Source organism: Hippopotamus amphibius, chromosome 15 (genome assembly GCF_030028045.1).
Source record: "Hippopotamus amphibius kiboko isolate mHipAmp2 chromosome 15, mHipAmp2.hap2, whole genome shotgun sequence".
NCBI lineage: Eukaryota > Metazoa > Chordata > Mammalia > Artiodactyla > Hippopotamidae > Hippopotamus > Hippopotamus amphibius.
Window position 1 is genome coordinate 900,432 of NC_080200.1, and position 16,557 is coordinate 916,988.

Below are 16,557 nucleotides of genomic sequence, written 5' to 3' on the forward strand. Positions count from 1 at the left end.
TAGAGACCTGTTCCAGACATTTCACACCAGTGGAATCACACACTGTGTGCCCTTTTTATGTCTGGCTTCTCTCCCTGAGCATCATGTCCTCAGGGTCCGTCCACGTCGTAGCGCGTCAGGGCTTCTCTCCTTTTCACGGCTGAGGGATGCTCCCGTGTGTGGAGGGGCCACATTGCATCTATCCAGTCACCTGTTAATTGACATGTAGGCTGTTTCCACCTTTTGGCTGCGGTCAACATCCTTGCACAGGATTTTGTGTGAATGTGTCTTTAGTTTTCTTGGGCATGTACCTGGGAGCAGAAGCGCTGGGTCCGACAGTAATTCTGTGTTTAATTGTCTATGGAACTGAGTATTTCCCAAAGTGGCTGCCCAAGCTGGCATGTTTTGAGCATTTACTGTGTGGCAGATGAGAAAACTACTTTTTGGGAAAACTACTTTTTTTCTTTGGCTGCCCCTCGTGGCATGTAGAACTTCCCAGACAAGGGACTGAACCCTCGCCCCCTGCAGTGGAAGCACAGAGTCTTAACCACTGCACCACCAGCGAAGCCCGAAAAAGACTTCTTTTAATCCTCGAGAGCGAGTGTTTGGTGAGGCAGGTGCCAGGCTTAATGCTGTTGTAAGGGTGCGGCTATCGAGGCTCTGAGAGGGAGGCCAGGTGCCTCTGGATACACAGCCTGGACCTGACTCCAGAAGGAGGGGCTGAGCTGGGTGGGACTCTGGGGGGGCGTGGACAGGACTCAGGGAGCAGTTGTCTGTCTCCTCCCTCACCGGCCACCTGCTTCCAGTGGGTCCAGCTGCTGCCCTTGACAGAGCCTCCGTCCCTTCACGGCTTGAGGCTGTCCAACCTGGGCCTGGTGGCCAAGCAGATTCCCAGGGTCCCAGGACGCTGGGGGCGTCTCTGTGGCTCCTGCAAGAAACCAGGACTACCCCTTGGAGACCAAGGGAAGCCCGTGGCCAAGGCACGAGCAGCCTCCACCCCCTTGTGGAAATTGCCTCCCCGCTCTGAAAATCAGAAGGAATGTGTCCCCGCCCCATTGGTGTGTGTGTGAGGACAGAGGGGGGGCTGTTAACAGCTCCATCCCTGCCCTCCCCCACCCCCCTGCACCTCAGGATCAGAGACGTGGAGAACCCACTTCCCGGATGGGGAGGTCAAGGCCTGGGGCAGTGAGAGCAATGTACCTGCAGCTCATAATTCCCTCAGCCTCCCTAGACCTCAGAAAATAGACGACGGTGTGATTACTGGAGGCTGGGAGACAAGCCGTGGCGGCGGGGGGGGGGGGGGGGGGGGACCCACTGCGCGAATTGTCTGCAAATCAAACGTCTGTTGATTCGTTACGAGAGGCTCGCCCGAACCGCTGGGAGCAGAGTCAGAGCCACGGGGGCGAGGCCGTGCCCTTGGCAGCACGTGGGCAGGTATCACTTGGGACCCCGCCCTGCCCGCACCCCACCCTCCCAAGCCCCAGCCGACCCCTTCTGCAGGGACAGACACCAATGGGAAGGCAGATTCGGCACGACATGCAGGGGACCCCCCCCCCCGCCCCCGGCCGCAATCACGCAGTGGGGGAGGGGCCCGCGCCCTCGAGGAGTCCAGAGACGTGCGCCTCCGCGTCAACTTTTATTTGCAAAGTCTGAGGTGGGACGCGGTGCGGAGACTCTGCACGGTCTACCTGCTCAACCCCTCACCCCCTGTTCCGGGGCAGCGAAGGGATGGTGGCCGCTGCCAGCCTCCGCCCCGCCCCGCCCCCTCCCCACCCTCACTGTGCCAGGAGACTTCTCTCTCGCGCCCTCCCTCTTCACCTGACCGACCGAGTCTGCAGGATCCCATGAGGCCACCCATGCCCTGCGGCCTCGGTGGTAGCCGGGGCCTTCCGGGGGCGGGTTCCCCTGGGGCGCCCGTCTGGCCAGCGGGACGGCCGTGCCCACCGGGGCCCGGGCGGAGGCGCAAGCTGGCTGTCCTCGTCAGCCGGCTCCGGGGTCCAGCCTGCTGCGGGGTCTGGAGCGGCCGCGGCGGTGGCCCCCGGCGCCGGGGGGTCCCGCGCACGGCAGCGGGCAGCCCACGAGGAGGACGCGGCAGAGGAGGGGGCTCCCAAGGGCCACGGCCAGCAGGGCCAGCAGCACGGCCTGGGCCGAGCCGCGGGCGCAGGCGCGGGCGCGGGCGGTGGCGGTGGGCCGGGGCTGGCCCTCGGGGAGGTCGGGGCCCAAGCAGGAGCCCCGCTGCTCATCCAGCGTGGACGGCGGGGGGCAGGAGGTGCAGTCCAGCGGGGAGCTGCCGCGGCAGGTGTAACAGGACGGGTGGCAGCTGGAGCAGACCCGCAGGGAGGGCGCAGCCAGGCGCCCGGGGCCAGCGGTCACCGGCTGCCGGGTGTGGTTGAAGTACCTGGGCGGGCAGTAGGCGAGGCAGAGCTGGCCCAGGATGTAGGCAGGGCTCCGGCACTCTGCACGAGGGAGGCACACGTGCACGGGGCTGTGAGGCCGTGGGCCGCCACCCCGGCCGGCCCGCCCGCCCGCCCTCCGCCCCCGGCCGCACACGCACACTGCCCACCGCTGCCACCTCCCAGCAAGTGGGCCCCGCCGCGCCGGGCACTCACCCTGGCACAGCCCCTCTGTGTCCCGCTGCACGCACGCGCTGCTGGTCACCTGGGGGCCCGAGGGCCGCGCCGTCATGTCCTCGGCCGTCCCGTAGAGCAGCAGCGTGTAGCGGTACAGCGTCCCTGGGCAGGGGTCGTGGTGGGCACGGGGAGGAGGGGGAGAGGCTGTCGGCAGCCTGGTCCTGCCGTTCTGGACCCCCACCCTGGATCCCCAGGCTCAGACGGTGCCCAGGGCCGCCCAGTACCCTCTGCTCCCTGGTAACTGCACCCCTACTGTGTGCTGGAAAACGAAGCCCTCCTACGTGCCCCCCCTGCCCCCCTGCCTGCTCCGTCTCAAAGGAGACCAGCGGGAGCCCTGTGGGGGTGGGCGGGGGAGGGCGTGGCGGGTGGCGGGCGAGCCCCAGCCTGCCCCCGGCTCTCACCCATGTTGAAATAGTAGCCCTTGTTCTCCAGGACCAGGGTCCACAAGCCCCGCGGGTCCTCGTCCCAGAAGTGGGTGGACATGAAGATCCAGTTGTTGTAGCCCTGGCCGCTGACGTCAAAGGGTCTGGGACGGACAGGCGGGGTGGGGGCTTCGCAACCACCGTCCTGGCCGGCCGCGGGCACAGGCAGGCTCTGACGGCGGTGCCGAGGGCCGGACGGGCCCCGTGGGCAGGGGCGGGGTCCAGCCTGCCTGACCCCACGGGGCACGGGCCCTCCTCTTGGGGTCGCTCGGGAAGGAGAGGGTGTGCGCCCAGGGTGCCCAGGGCCGCCCCCGCCCCCCCACACCTGATGGCCACGAGCGTGGAGCGGGTGCCCATGGGGCTGGTGAGCGAGATCTCCAGGTCCCCGCGGCGGCTGTAGGACAGGGACAGCTGCACCTGTACGTGCTCCAGCGAGCGGATGGAGGTGGCGCGGCCGGCGCAGGCTGACACGTTCTTCCTCACGTGTGTCACGGGCAGGATGGGGCTGGGGGCGGCGGCATGCACGGTGAGGGCCCCTCCTGCCGGCCTGCGGGGGGGTGGGTGGCCAGCAGGCAGGGTCTGGGCTCAGATCCTGAGGTCTACCCTCTGCTCGTACAGATGGGTAAACGGAGACCTCCGGGCCTGCCTCCCACGTGTCCACCCCCCAGGTGGCCATGATGGGTGTGGGAGGAGGGCTGGGGGAGGTGGCAGGTGGGCACAGTGGCTGGGGAGGTGGCAGGTGGGCACAGTGGCTGGGGGAGGTAGCTGGTGGGCACAGTGGCTGGGGAGGTGGCAGGTGGGCACAGTGGCTGGGGAGGTGGCAGGTGGGCACAGTGGCTGGGGAGGTGGCTGGCGGGCAGAGTGGCGGGGTTGGATGTGGGCGTGCCGGTGGGCAGAGGGGGCACTCACGTGGGGGTGTGGACGACGTGGATGACGCACTTCCTCTGGGGCCGCGTGGGCAGCCACGAGCGAGCCAGGTCCACCAGCAGCCTGGCGTCCAGCAGCCCGTAGCCGTAGTGGTGGCTCACTGCGAGGAGGGGCGGCGGTCAGCGCTCTGTGGGCGCATGTCCCCACCCCCGCCGGGTCCTCCGCACCTTGGCGCCCCACACCGTTGCGCCTCCAGTCCTCGGCCTGGAGCTGCGCTGGCCTGGACGCCCGGACCACCAGGTGCTGCATGTCCCTCCATGTCAAGAACGGGCTGCAGGTGGACGAGGGCGGGTGAGCCAGGCCCACGCTGCGGGCCGCGGGCGGTAGGCTGGACCCCACCGTCACCTACTTGGCCTCCAGAGCCAGGGCGATCATGCCCGCAGCCAGCGGGGCGGAGGCTGAGGTGCCCGTGTGCTTGTCCGTGCATCGGTGGTGCAGGTCTGTGGTGACCTGGGGGCACAGAGAGGGACTCGGGGGCCCGGGGCACAGGAACGCCCGGCCCCTGTCCAAAAAGTCCCAAGGGCTTCGAGGAAGAAGCACCGCAGGGCAGGTCTGGGACCCCGGACACGGCCGCCCAGGTGCTGGCCCTGCCCGCGAGACACAAGGGCGTGTGAAGGGGGTGCCAGCCGTGGGGTCTGGGCCCAGGACCCGGGTCTGCGTGTCAGGCGCCAACGGAAGCAGACAACGTGGAGGACAGGAGGGAAGGCAGGGCCCAGGCGGGGCGGGCAGAGGCAGGACCGGCACTCACGACCTGGGGGTCGGCGGCCACGCCGCTGCTGTAGGTGGTGGTGAGCGTGGAGGCGCAGGCCTCGCTGTACCAGGGCACGCGGCCCTGCCGGGTGGTGCTGCCCACCGACAGCGTGTGGATGCTGTTGGTGTAGCCGTCGCAGTTGCAGTTGTCGTAGTGCAGGCCGCCGTTGCCCGACGCCCAGATGAAGAGGGTGCCCAGCCCGCCTCGGCCCTGCACATGGGGAACCGGGACGGAGACGGGGGCGGGGTGTGGGCCTCGCATGCAGGCCCGGGCCCTCTGCGCCCCACGCCGGCTCACCTTGGTCACGCCGCGCCTGAAGGCCTCTCGGGTGAGGATGCCCGGGCCATCCACCGTGCGGCCGTCGTCCTCGGGGCCCCAGCTGGCGCTGTAGATGTGGATGTGCTGCGGCTGCAGGCTCAGCGACTGGGCCTCGATCACGTCGGTGATGGTGCCGTCCAGCATGCGCACACCTGCACGGGCGGCCTCGCTGGACACCCCGCCTGCACACCGCACTCCCCCCGCCCTGGGGGTGGAGGCGTCTGTAGGGGGCTCAGCTATCCCCCACCCTGGGCCTGGGGCCCTGACGCCCCCCGGTGGCTGGGGCGGGGGGCGTGCCGAGAGGCTCCCCCCACCCCCACCCCGGCTTGAGTACCTCCGATTCGGGCGTTGTAGGCGACGCCTGCACCGCAGAAGCCGTTGTTCGCCATGGCTGCCACCTCCCCAGCACAGCGGGTCCCGTGCCTGGCGCCAGGGCAGAGACCGGTGCCCGTCACAGCCCCCAGGCCCCTCGGAGGGTGCCGGGTGCTGCCCCCACGCCCTGGGGGACACCCAGCTCACCGGTTCTCATCGCTGGGCGTGTATCGCGGCTGGGGGTCCGGGTCGTAGTCATTGAAGTCGTAGCTGGCCAGGGGGTCCTGGGGGTGCGGGGTAGAGACACGAGGGGGCTGTGACCGGCCGTGGGACGCCGGGCGGCCCCCACCCCGGCCCGGAAGGCTCACATAGTTGGCCCAGAGGTCTGGGTGGTCCTTCTCGATGCCGTCGTCCAGGACAGAGACCACCACGCCCTGGCCCGACAGCCCCTGGCTCCAGACCTGCAGGACGTTCAGGTCCGGCTGCACCTCGTGGTTCTGTGCCAGGCAGGGCCGGGGTCAGGGGGGCTCTGGCCTGGCCAGGCCCCGCCGCCCAGCCCGGCCAGCTCACCATGTACCACTGCTTGGAGAACCACGGGTCCGTGGGCACCACCAGGGAGCGTTTCACCCGCCGCCGCACCGTCTGCTGCTGGAACCACTGCACCTGGGTTGGGGGGCGGGGTGGGGCCGGGAGAGACCACACCGCGGGAGGGGCTGGACCCACGAGCAGCCCATCCTCCTCCCAGCGTCCTGCCCTCACACCAGGCTGCTTTAGAGGGCTGAGTTCCTTAGCCCCTCTGCCACTTCCTGGTCAAAAGGCCGAAATTCCTGCATGGGCCTCTTCCCTGGACTGCCAGGGCCAGCACTGTGTGCGGCTGAGGCTTAATGGGATGTCTGTCTGGGCCGTCAACTACGTGTCCAGGGGCCCACGTGGTGTGGGACGGGGCCAGGGACCCTGTGTTTGCTGGGGCTGCTCTTGGGGGCCCCTGTGTGCCTGGAGCTCTGCCTTCAGAGGGGGCCGAGGCCCTCACACACCCATCCCCAGGGGCCCACAGACATGTGGTGTCTGCTGGGCTTGTGCGTTTCCAAGCCGGCGTGTGTCCCCACGCCTCTTCTAGAATCCCTCTCCCAAAGACATGCCCATACCTCCTTGCAGTGTCCACTTCTCTCAGCCTCACCCTCCCCAGTGCAGGACAGCCCTGTATGGCCATACGCACCTCCTCTCTGTCCTCCAGCAGCCCTGCCTGGCCGCCTCTCTATAACCCACTCCTGGTACACTGCAGCACCACTCTCTGTGAAACCGTCCTGTGCCTGCCCACGGCCTCTCCAAAGCCCACAAGGCCCCCTGCCTGTCTGGCCCCCACCAGCCTTCCTCTGCTGCAGCCACAGTGGGTGCCTCACCCCAGGGCCTTTGCACATGCCCTTCTGCCTGCCCCAGGCCGCTGTTCCCCAGAACTTTGCCCTTTCCCCCTTTCTTTTGTTCTGCTCCCCCCCCCACCCTGCCAAACTGGCTTATGTTCCCACACCCCCATCTCAGCAGTCAGGGCCATCACCTCCCCATTTGCCATTTGCTCAGCTGCACACCTGGAAGCTGGCCCTGATTTCTCTCCATCCCATACATACATCCAATCCGCTAGCAAGCCCTGGCCTCTGTCCTGCAAACCACATCTCAAACCAGCCACTTCTGTCTGTCCCAGTGTTCCTGGCCGGGTTTCCAGCTGTCGTGCTCCTTGCCAGTCAGCACCCCCAGCCCAGCCCAGGGGTACCCGGGAACGTTGATCTTTCAGGGTGAGATAGAGGAGGGAAGGGGGGGGACAAGAAATGCTGACGGTGCACCAGGCCCTGGGTGACTGATGCACCCACGTGCGATCTGTTGCTCTGCACAGGTCCTCCCCGTCTGGCTCCCTACTGAATAGACGAGGGGGTTCAACTGGGTGCCAAGGCTCAGAGAGAGCTGCTGACTTGCCAAACGTCACACAGCCATTTATTACAATGACAGGAATAACGAGAGGCGCTGACACCTCGGAGGGGGCAGCCTCAAGGCCAGGCTCACCTTGGGGTCTTTCTTCAGGCGCAGGCGGTGGCCCCAGTGCGGGGTCAGGGACTGCTGGACGATGCCCCGGTGCCGCAGATGGAAATACTGCCCGTCGGGGAAGACCTGGGAAGGGGAGCAGCCGCACGGCTGGGACCGGGCTCTCCTGAGGGAGCACCTTCGAGGACAGGGGCCAGCCCTCCTTCCCTGCATCTCCCCACCCCCCCCCAGCCAGGTGGCCAGGTGGGAGCTCCAGGGGCCCTCTGGGGCTCCCAGAATCTGAAGTTGGTCGAGGCAGGGGTGAGCTGGGGGTCCTTTATATCTGGGGAGCCTAAGGGGGGACCCTCCCATCTGTCGGGGCCTGGGGTCCACAGGCCCCCGCCCCCTCCCGTCCATCCGGGTCCCACCCACCGGCCCCAGGTTGACGAAGCCGAATTTGCGCGCCAGGCGCTCGACCTCCTGGTAACCCTGGGATACCCGCACGGCCCAGCTGCTGACATAGACGGGGGCCCGGGCCGAGGCCCACCCCACAGACAGGGGGCCAACGAGCGCCAGGCCCAGGGCCAAGGTCAGGCGCAGCCAGAGCGCACTCCGGGTGGGCCGCATGCCGGCGGGGGCGGGGCCGGGGCGGGGCCTCAGAAAGCCCCTCCTCCTGGCCAAACCGCCGAGACGGCCCAAGCGCCCGCCCCGCCCCCGGCGCCATAGCAACCCCTGAAAGGCTGCAGCTCCCAGGGGGCCTTGCGGCTCCCCGCCTTGAGGGGCGAGAAGATCTGACAGCAGGGTCGGGGAGTGACGCGCTCACCCTGCTCTTCTACAGACGCAAGCCCTCTGGGGCCTCAGTCTCCCCATTTGTTCAATGATCCCCAATTCTTCTGACCCAGACGAGCGGGTTCACTGCTGCTAAAAGTGACCCCGCCCCTTATTTGGCCCCGCCCACTCTCCTATACACCCCTCCCCCTAGAATAAGCCTGGCCTTCCTCCCTGTCCAACCAGAATTGCTCTTGTAAGTCCCTCCTCCTCAGCCTAGCCCCGCCCCATCCCTGCCTTTCAGATTCCGTCCCTCCCGCTTTACGTTCAACCCCGCCCCCTCCCTGTTTCTGCTAATAAATCTCTTCTCGTTTCTCCAATCAGCTCTGGCCTTCCTCCAGCCCCTCCCGCCGGCTCCGCCTCCCCAGCGCTCCTCGCTCCTCTCCCAGCTCCACCCACAACAGCTCAGCCAATAATCCCAGGCCATGACCCCGCCCCTCCAATCAGCTACGTCCCGCTTCCGCTCGGCCAATAGGCGCCCTCCGCCCCCGCGCCCCGCCCCCTCCCGGCGAAGCCTCGGCGGCTGCGGCGGCCGCTGCCCGCCAGAGGGCGATGCGGCGGAGGAGACGGGGCCGGCCCCACCTCCTTTGTCCGCCCTGCCCTCCCATTGGTCAGAGCGGGGGGCAGGAGGCGGAGACCCTCCCGGGGGCTTCGCCTGGGGCGAAGGCGGCGCGCACGCCCTCCGGCAGGTGTGCAGGGCGGCGGTCCAGTTCAAGCTGCCAGCCCCGGGCCCGCCGGTGCCATGGACAGCCTGCGCCAGCGCTTCGAGCGCTTTCTGGAACGGAGGAATCTGGCCACCGAAGCGCTCGGGGCGCTCGAAGCCAAGACCGGTGTCGACAAGCGGTACTTGGCCGCGGGTGAGCCGTCGGGGGGGCGCTCGGGGCCGCCGCCCCATCTCGCCGACGGGCACACTGAGGTCCCGGGCCACCGGGGCCTCGGGCCTGCCCCCTCCGGCCCGCCCCGGCTGCGGGGTCCAACTCAGGCGGCGGGGGCGCGCCCACAGTCCAGCCAGGTGACCGGGATTCTGGGGAGGGGTCTTGGCCCTGGACCTTGGGTCTGCCTGCAGCCCCTGGCCGCCCCCACCGTGCGGCCTCGGTCGAGGACCGCCCCCTCTCTCGGCCCCGCAGCCGTCCTCTGCCCCCTCCCTCCGGGCCCTGGGTGCCCGCCAGGCAGAAGTCCGGTTCTTCCAGTAGTCCTCCTGTCCCCCGGGGGAGGACGGGGCAGGTAGGCACCTAGTGCCCTGCTAGTCTTGCCACCCTCTTCCCGGATGGACTCCAGCCTGGAAACAAGTGTAGGGACCTTCCCGTTTTCCCAGGGGAGGCTCCAGACCTGGAGGGGAAGGGTCACTCCCACCTCCCCGCTGGTTGTTTTCCGGCTAGTATCACCCCCCACCCTCGCCCTTAGCCTGCCCTCTGACCTCCCTCGCCTGGAGTTGGGTGTTTTGAATGCCGTCGTGGGGTTGCAGAAAGGTTGGATGGAGCCCACGGAGAGGGAGGTCCAGCCACCCCCGATTGTCACTTCCATTCCCGTCCCTCCTCTGCCTTTCCTCCTCAATGACCTTGGGCGGCCCCTGCCACCCTCTGAAACTGTCCAGTAAGTGTCCCTTAAGTGCCTCCCCTCTTTGTTGGTGCTTCAGACCCAACTGCCCTCTGCCACCTCTTCCAGGAAGCCCCCCCGGAATGAATCGTAGGACACTTTGTTCGGACACCGGGGGCAGCTCTGGCTGAGGACGTGCCACGTGTTTTGACCCCCCTGTGTACAGGTCCTGAGAGTCCACGTTCCTCCCATTTCCGTGCCAGCTGGGGGATCCATGCCAGGCAGCCCAAGGAAGGTCCAAAACCTGTCCTCCCAGGTTCCCAGTGCCCCCAAGCTGTGTCGGGTCACCCAGGGACCCGCCCCTGGGAGCAAGCCCTTGATCTCCTGCGCGGTATTCAGCATCCCTGATACCAGTGGGGAAATAGGTCATAGAGCACTGGGGAGGCGCCCGATGGGAGGGGCCTGCTGGGGAGGCGGGGGTTCACAGGGAGGAAGCTGAGGCCCAAAGTGGCAGGGGCTATGTGGGAGGCCGCCCCTGCTGCCAGCCCTGTCTGGAGCATCCACCCCCCCCCCCATCTGCTGCTGATCTCCGGGACGGCCCCCGCCCATGTCCAAGGTCATCCTCCCTTTGCTGAGGCTGCAGGAATAGGGATTGAGGGAAGAGGGGCCCTGGGACAGCTGCTCCTCCCCAGCTGGCGGCGACCTCCAGGGCAGAGGTGCCATTGCCCCACCCCCTCTCCCAGATGCAGGGAGCCTTGGGCCCCACGTGCCTGAGATGGCCAAAATCCCCTGCCCCGCTCACAGAGAAGGAAGCCCAGAGGCGGCCGTGACCAGGCCTCCCAGGGCCAGCTGGGGACGCTCCTCCCTCTCCTGACCACGGAGCGCAGGGAGAGAGGCTAATGCAGGTGGAGGGGAGGGTGGAGGGGACTCTGCCCTTTGGTCTGCTAGCAGCCTCCATCTCTCCCTGTAGATAACATTCGGGAGGTGGGAGAAGAGGCTGTAAACACTCCCAGGAGCCAGAGGCTCGCCCCCACCGCCCCAGCTTCCGTTTCCTCCGGGCTGTTGACTGAGATCGGGCAGGGAGGGACAGAGCTCTGCACACAGAAAGCAGTTCGTAAATGCAGCAGCAACCATGTTGATTTCAGAGTGGCTCACGCCCTGGTCCCCAGGCCCCACACGCTTCTCCTCTGAGCCCTCGTTGCTGGGAGTGTGGTTGGGCCTCCAGTAGGGGCTCACCACGTGTGTAGGGCAGGTCCCCTCTGTGGCGTCCTCTTTAGCTAACCCCACAGCAGCCCTAGGAGACAGGGCCACTGCCGCCCCACCAGCAGATGGGGAAACTGAGGCTCCAAGCAGAGAGACACTGGCTAGCTGTCCCGTAGTGGGTGAGAGCGCTCCTCAGCCTGGCGGCCTCGCAACGTGGCACTTTGCATCCTCCCACTAAGACGAGGGGTCTCGGAGGGGTCCGCACTGCCCCCGGGGGACACTGGGCCACGCGCGGGGACGTTTGGTGAGCACAGCTCGGGGGGCTCCTGGCGTCAGGTGGGTGGGGGCCAGGGGTGCTGCCCCCCACCCCAGGTGCAGTGCCCAGGGTGGTCCCCTGTAGTCAGCAGTGTTGAGGGGAAGAGACCCTGGACTAAGATCAAAGTTGAAACCTCCGTTGCCTTTCTCCACTCTCCAGAAATCAAGTCTTAACAACAGCATGGCCTCACTTTCAGGTTTTTCTCCCATTTATGCGGGTGCGTCCAAAATTATCCACACTCTGGCTGTAGAATTCATTTTAATTAACTTCTAGAAAAGACAGATACATCATTTTTCGACATAACCTCCTTGCTTTTCAATACACTGTGTCCATGTGTCACCAAGCTTTCGTATTCCCTCATTAAAAAATGTTTTAGCTGAGCTGCGAGCCACGAACGCACCCTGTCGTCACTTCCTCATCGGAAGTGAATCTTCATCCTCATAGGGCTGCTTTCAGGGGACCAAACAGGTGAAACTCCGATGGAGCGAGATCAGGACTGTAGGGAGGATGCTTTAACACCTCAAAACGAAGTTTTTGCAGAGTGTGGACAGTGTGGGTGGACGTGTGCAGACGTGCACTGTCACGCAGGATCAGAGCGCCCCTGGGTAGCAGTCCTCTGCGTTTGATCTAAAGTTTAGGCTTCAGCTCTTCAAGAAGCATCTCACTGTAACGAGCACTGGTGATTGTTGAGCCTTTTTCCTGATAACGTTCCACTTCTGGCCCTTGAGAATCCCAGAACACAGCCTCATTTCACGTGCACGCGCAATGCTGTCATCAGCCGTGGACGTGGACGGCTATCCGGCTCCTTCTTGATGGCTGACACATGCGCGATCTTCCTTAAACTCCTCTGTCCATTCATACACACTTCTTTGTGACAAAACACATTCTCCATACTGCACACAAAGTCTTCAGTAAATAACAGCACCAGGCACACCCTCAGACCACAAAAAAACGAATCGCTGCACACGGCTCTTCTTTTGTGCAAATCACACGTGGGGCATCCATGTTTGCTCGCACCGCAGTTACAAAGGAACAGATGTAACACGTTCACACCTGCACAGCAGTGCCTGGGGAGACGGTAGCCTTGAACGGAAAGCGCGGATAAGACAGTGTGGCCAACAGAAGTTTTAATATAACCGGAGTGCGGGTAATTTTTGACTCACCCTCTTACTTATAGTCCAACTCTAGCCTCTTGTGCTCAGCCCCTCCTCTAGGACCCAGAGGGAGGCGGTTATAATTGCAGAGATCACACATTCATTCAACAAACACGTGGCAGCGACTCGGTACAGACCAGTCCCGAGGTGCCCACCTGCCCCTGGGAAGCTTGCAGTCCCACAGGGCAGACGGACATGTGAGCTGGTTATAGACACAAGACGCGGGGTTCAGGGCCGTGATGGGGGTTGCCCAGGTGTGCGGGGCGCTAACGCCTCCTAGAGGGGCCGCCGAGGCTTCTGGGAGGAGTGCCGGTTGCAGGCTGCGTGGGCCGGGCCAAGGGGGCGCTGAGGTCTGGGCTCAGCACGTGCAGCCCACGCCTGCCCCCTCTCTCCGCAGGAGCCGGCACCCTGCTCGGCCTGTATCTTCTGTTTGGGTACGGGGCGTCTCTACTGTGCAATCTCATCGGCTTTGCGTACCCCGCCTATGCTTCGTGAGTGCCCGCTGGTGCAGGGCCAGGCCTGGGGGGACCTCTGGGGCTCTGGGCAGCCCCTGAGCCTGCCGCCCCTCCCCCAGGATCAAAGCTATCGAGAGCCCAAGCAAAGAGGACGACACCGTGTGGCTCATCTACTGGGTGGTGTACGGCCTGTTCGGGCTGGCCGAGTTCTTCAGCGATCTACTCCTGTCCTGGTTCCCTTTCTACTACGCGGGCAAGGTGGGCGCTGCCCGGGACACACTGAGGTTCCCGGGAGCGGGTCCCCAAGGGGTGTCTGATGGGGGAGGCCGGGTCCATCCCCGGGGGTGTCTGATGGGGGAGGCCAGGCCCATCCCCGGGGGTGTCTGATGGGGGAGGCCGGGTCCACCTAGCCCCGTGTCTGATGGCGGAGGCCCCCCCCCCCACCGGGCGCAGAGCGGGCGCCGAGGGTCACTAGTGCCCTGTGCCCGCAGTGCGCCTTCCTGTTGTTCTGCATGGTTCCCGGCCCCTGGAACGGGGCTCACGTGCTGTATCGTCGCCTCATACGTCCAGTGTTTCTAAAGCATCACGAGGCCGTGGACAACATGATGAGCGACCTCAGCGGGCGGGCCCTGGACGTGGCAGCCGGGATAACGAGGGACGGTGCGTACGCGCAGGGCGAGGGGTGTCTGTCTGTCCGGTCTCCCTCTGTCTGTCCACCGCCCGGCTGCCCCTGCCGCGCTCACCCTGCTCCTGACTGACGGGCCTGCCCCTGGCGGCTGGGCCGCCCCCGCTGGGCGCTCGCCCCACCTTCCGCTCTCACTCTGCGCCTCTCTCTCCTACGCTCTCGGGAACCAGTCTTGCAGGCCCTGGCCCGCAGCCGGGCCCTCTTCGCCCCCGCGGCCGCGGCGGTGGGCCCCTCCCTGCCCTCGGAGGAGCCCACTGTAGGTAATCCCCACCCCCGGGAGGGCCCCCGGGAGGGCCCACGCGTGTGTGCGCACGTGCGTGTGTGCACATGCGTGTGCGTGCCTCCTCCTGCCTCTCTCCTTGCCACGGGTGGCTCCTGGCCCCTCCAGGGGACCCCACGCCGGGCCCCAGCTACTTCCTTCCCAGGCTCCACCGCATCCCTCGGGCCCCGGCACAGCCAGACCGGCCGCCCTCACCCCCAGGGCGCTCTCTCCGCAGCCAAGGCAAGCGGGACTCAGGCCCAGGAGAACAAGTGACGTCCCTGGCCAGCCCCTGCGCGGACGCACCAGCCGGCGGCGAGTCCTCTGCGGAGTCCTCAGCCGAGACCCCAGCGGAGCCCACCCCCCGCCCCTCGTCCCCGAGCAAGCCAGCCCTCCGGAGCGCCGCCAGCCCGGGCCGGTCCCAGTCTCAATCCCCGGCCCCTGGCTCTGCCGACGGCACCCCGCTGCCTGGCAGGCTCCAAGGTGGGCTTCGGTCTCGAGCCAACTCCTCCGGCCAGCCCCAGGCCCCCGGGCCGCAGCGCGTCCGGCCCTCCGTCTCCGCCTCAGGCCCTTCACAGGCGGCCTACCGGTCCTCAGGCTCAGGGCAGCATCCCAGCACCTCCTCCAGCCAAGGCCCCACCCTCGCGCAGTCTCCCAGTGGTACCACCGTCCCCACGCAGCCCCCCGACAAGACCACCGACGGGCCAGGGGCCTCCGCCCCGAAATCCAGCAGACAGCCTCAGAAACGGCCCACAACGAACGCCACGCGCCGCATCTTGGTGCCCAAGCCGCCCGCCTCCTGCCAATCTGAGTCCTCCCTAGAGGACTCCTCAGCGTCCACCACTGAGGTCACCCGCAGCTGGCCCCACCACAGACACGGGCTCCGCTGCCTGCAGCACTGCTGGCGGCTGAAACACCTGGCCTGCTAGGGAGGGCTCAGTAAAGCTCATCTGGACCAGCCCCATCTCATCTCTTCGTCTGTCCGCGGGCTCCAGAGGGCGGGGCTTTGTGGGCATAGGGTCTCCTCCAACCAGGGGTAGGTGCTGGATGCCACCACTTTACAGATGAGGAAAACGAGGCTCGGAGTGGAGGTCTTACCACGTGGCTGAGGAGGACGTGAGCCGGGGCCATCCTTGTCCTCGTGCTTCCTCTCTCCCCTCCTGGGGTAGCTCTCAGCCCCACTCACCACAGTCCCCTGCTTTTTTCATTTTTACTTTTGTCTGTGCTTTGCAGCACGTGGGATCTTAGTTCCCCGACCCGGGATCGAACCCGTGCCCCCTGCCGTGGAAGCGTGGATTCTTAGCCACTCGACCGCCAGGGACATCCCTGCAGCCCCCCATTTTTGAAAAAACTTGCAGAGAAGCCAGCTGGAGGCCGTATCCCCACGCCGCTCTCGTTCCCTCTCGAAGCAGACAAGAGTTTGAGTACAAGTCCTTTAAGTGGGAGGGATCCCGGGAAGAGCCAATAGGGAGGCGCTTGAGGTGGGGGGAAGAAGCCAAGGCTAAACCCAGCACACCTGCGGCCACGTGGTGCTCCGTCCCGTGTCCAGGGCACACCTGAGACTTATCCTGCCCAGGTGCTGCGGGAACCAGTGCGGAGCAGGGGCCAGTCACACCAGCCAGCGCTCCCTGTAGGCGGCGCAGGGGCCAGGGTCAGGCAGCCTTCCGCAAAGAGGCCCCCAGAGGCTGGCCATGGCCACCCGCCTGGCCTTCATGGAAACTGGGAGGCAGGAGCTGGGTGGGCACAGACAGGGCCTCCTACAACCTGCGGTTGGTGTCCTTTGTGAGGCCAGCATGACCCTGATGGTAAAAGCAGGCAGAGACAGGACAAGCAAGGAAGGTGGTGCACCTGCCACGTGGATATAGACGCAAAGACGTGAGCAAACAGAGCAGACCTGATCCAAAGGGATATAAACACCCGGAAACCTGCCCCCCTCGTTCAGGTTCCTGGAAGCACGGCCTGAGTCGGAAGCTGGAGGGTGGGGGGCGCTGAGCGAAGCGGTGGTCTGGGGGCGCCTGGAGTGGGTCCTGCACTTGGAATCAGCCCCACCTGGAGCCCAGGGGCCCACGTCTTGTGCGCCCACATCTGTTGGTCACTGGCTCCAGCCCACTCCCGGGAAGGGGCTGTAACCCCTCCGGCACCTCCGAGGGGCAGCTACTGTCATTCAAGGACAAACCTCCCTCGAGGCGTCTGCAGCCCAGCTGGGAGGACCCCGTGGGGTCGGTCACGGTCCACCCCCAACCCGCGCTCTGCTTCTCCCAGATTCTGCTTGGTCACAACTTCTGGTGCCAACACAAGAGGGAAGCTAGGAGGAGAGATCAGGAACCTGGCCGGGGCAGGAGCTCTTGAGGCTGTCATTCAGTGGCCCTCAGCCAGGGGTGATTCTGTCCCAGGGCCGTTGTGCCGTGTCTGGAGACACGTTTGGTTTCTGCCCAAACACATCAGCCAAGTTCCGCAATCCCTCGACACGCCATCCCTCTCCCCCTGAGCGGCCCAGCTTGTCCCCAGCTGGTGGTGGCCACATGCACACGCCATCCCTCTCCCCCGCGAGCGGCCCAGCTTGTCCCCAGCTGCTGGTGGTCACATGCATCACCGTTTCCCTGAAAAGGAGGCAGCTCTGCACAGCCCCCCGCCGGGCAGCCCCGTGTCCTCATCCCTGAGAACCCCAGTGAGGCAGGAGGAGGCACTGAGTGAGTGCGGCTGGTGAGCAGTGGGTCCAATTCACTCAATCAATCCCTCGGCAGATATGTAGCACCTACTGGATGCCAGGCC

At 65.9% G+C, this 16,557-nt stretch overlaps 2 protein-coding genes across 3 annotated transcripts; one reads left to right on the forward strand and one right to left on the reverse strand.

The window, feature by feature from the left end:
- Window positions 1-1,770: 1,770 nt before the first annotated feature.
- On the reverse strand, window positions 1,771-7,976 carry PCSK4 (proprotein convertase subtilisin/kexin type 4). Of its 2 annotated transcripts, XM_057709053.1 has the most exons (15): window positions 7,782-7,976; window positions 7,392-7,496; window positions 5,910-6,002; window positions 5,708-5,836; window positions 5,547-5,623; window positions 5,362-5,450; window positions 5,007-5,179; window positions 4,707-4,919; window positions 4,308-4,408; window positions 4,126-4,229; window positions 3,941-4,058; window positions 3,357-3,536; window positions 3,011-3,135; window positions 2,589-2,711; window positions 1,771-2,435 (listed from the first exon to the last, which is right to left on the reverse strand). In XM_057709053.1, the coding sequence occupies exons 1-15, from the start codon at window positions 7,974-7,976 to the stop codon at window positions 1,960-1,962; spliced, it is 2,301 nt and encodes a 766-aa protein (XP_057565036.1). In that variant the 3' UTR covers window positions 1,771-1,959. The 2 variants fall into 2 exon arrangements, with proteins under 2 accessions (XP_057565036.1, XP_057565037.1); XM_057709054.1 differs by lacking the exons at window positions 1,771-2,435; window positions 3,011-3,135 and having other exon boundaries at window positions 2,585-2,711.
- An 839-nt stretch (window positions 7,977-8,815) lies between these two features.
- On the forward strand, window positions 8,816-14,170 carry REEP6 (receptor accessory protein 6). Its single transcript, XM_057709418.1, has 5 exons — window positions 8,816-9,034; window positions 12,784-12,877; window positions 12,961-13,099; window positions 13,333-13,501; window positions 14,024-14,170. Exons 1-5 carry the CDS (start codon window positions 8,920-8,922, stop codon window positions 14,059-14,061), a joined length of 555 nt encoding a protein of 184 aa, XP_057565401.1. The 5' UTR covers window positions 8,816-8,919; the 3' UTR covers window positions 14,062-14,170.
- Window positions 14,171-16,557: the final 2,387 nt, after the last annotated feature.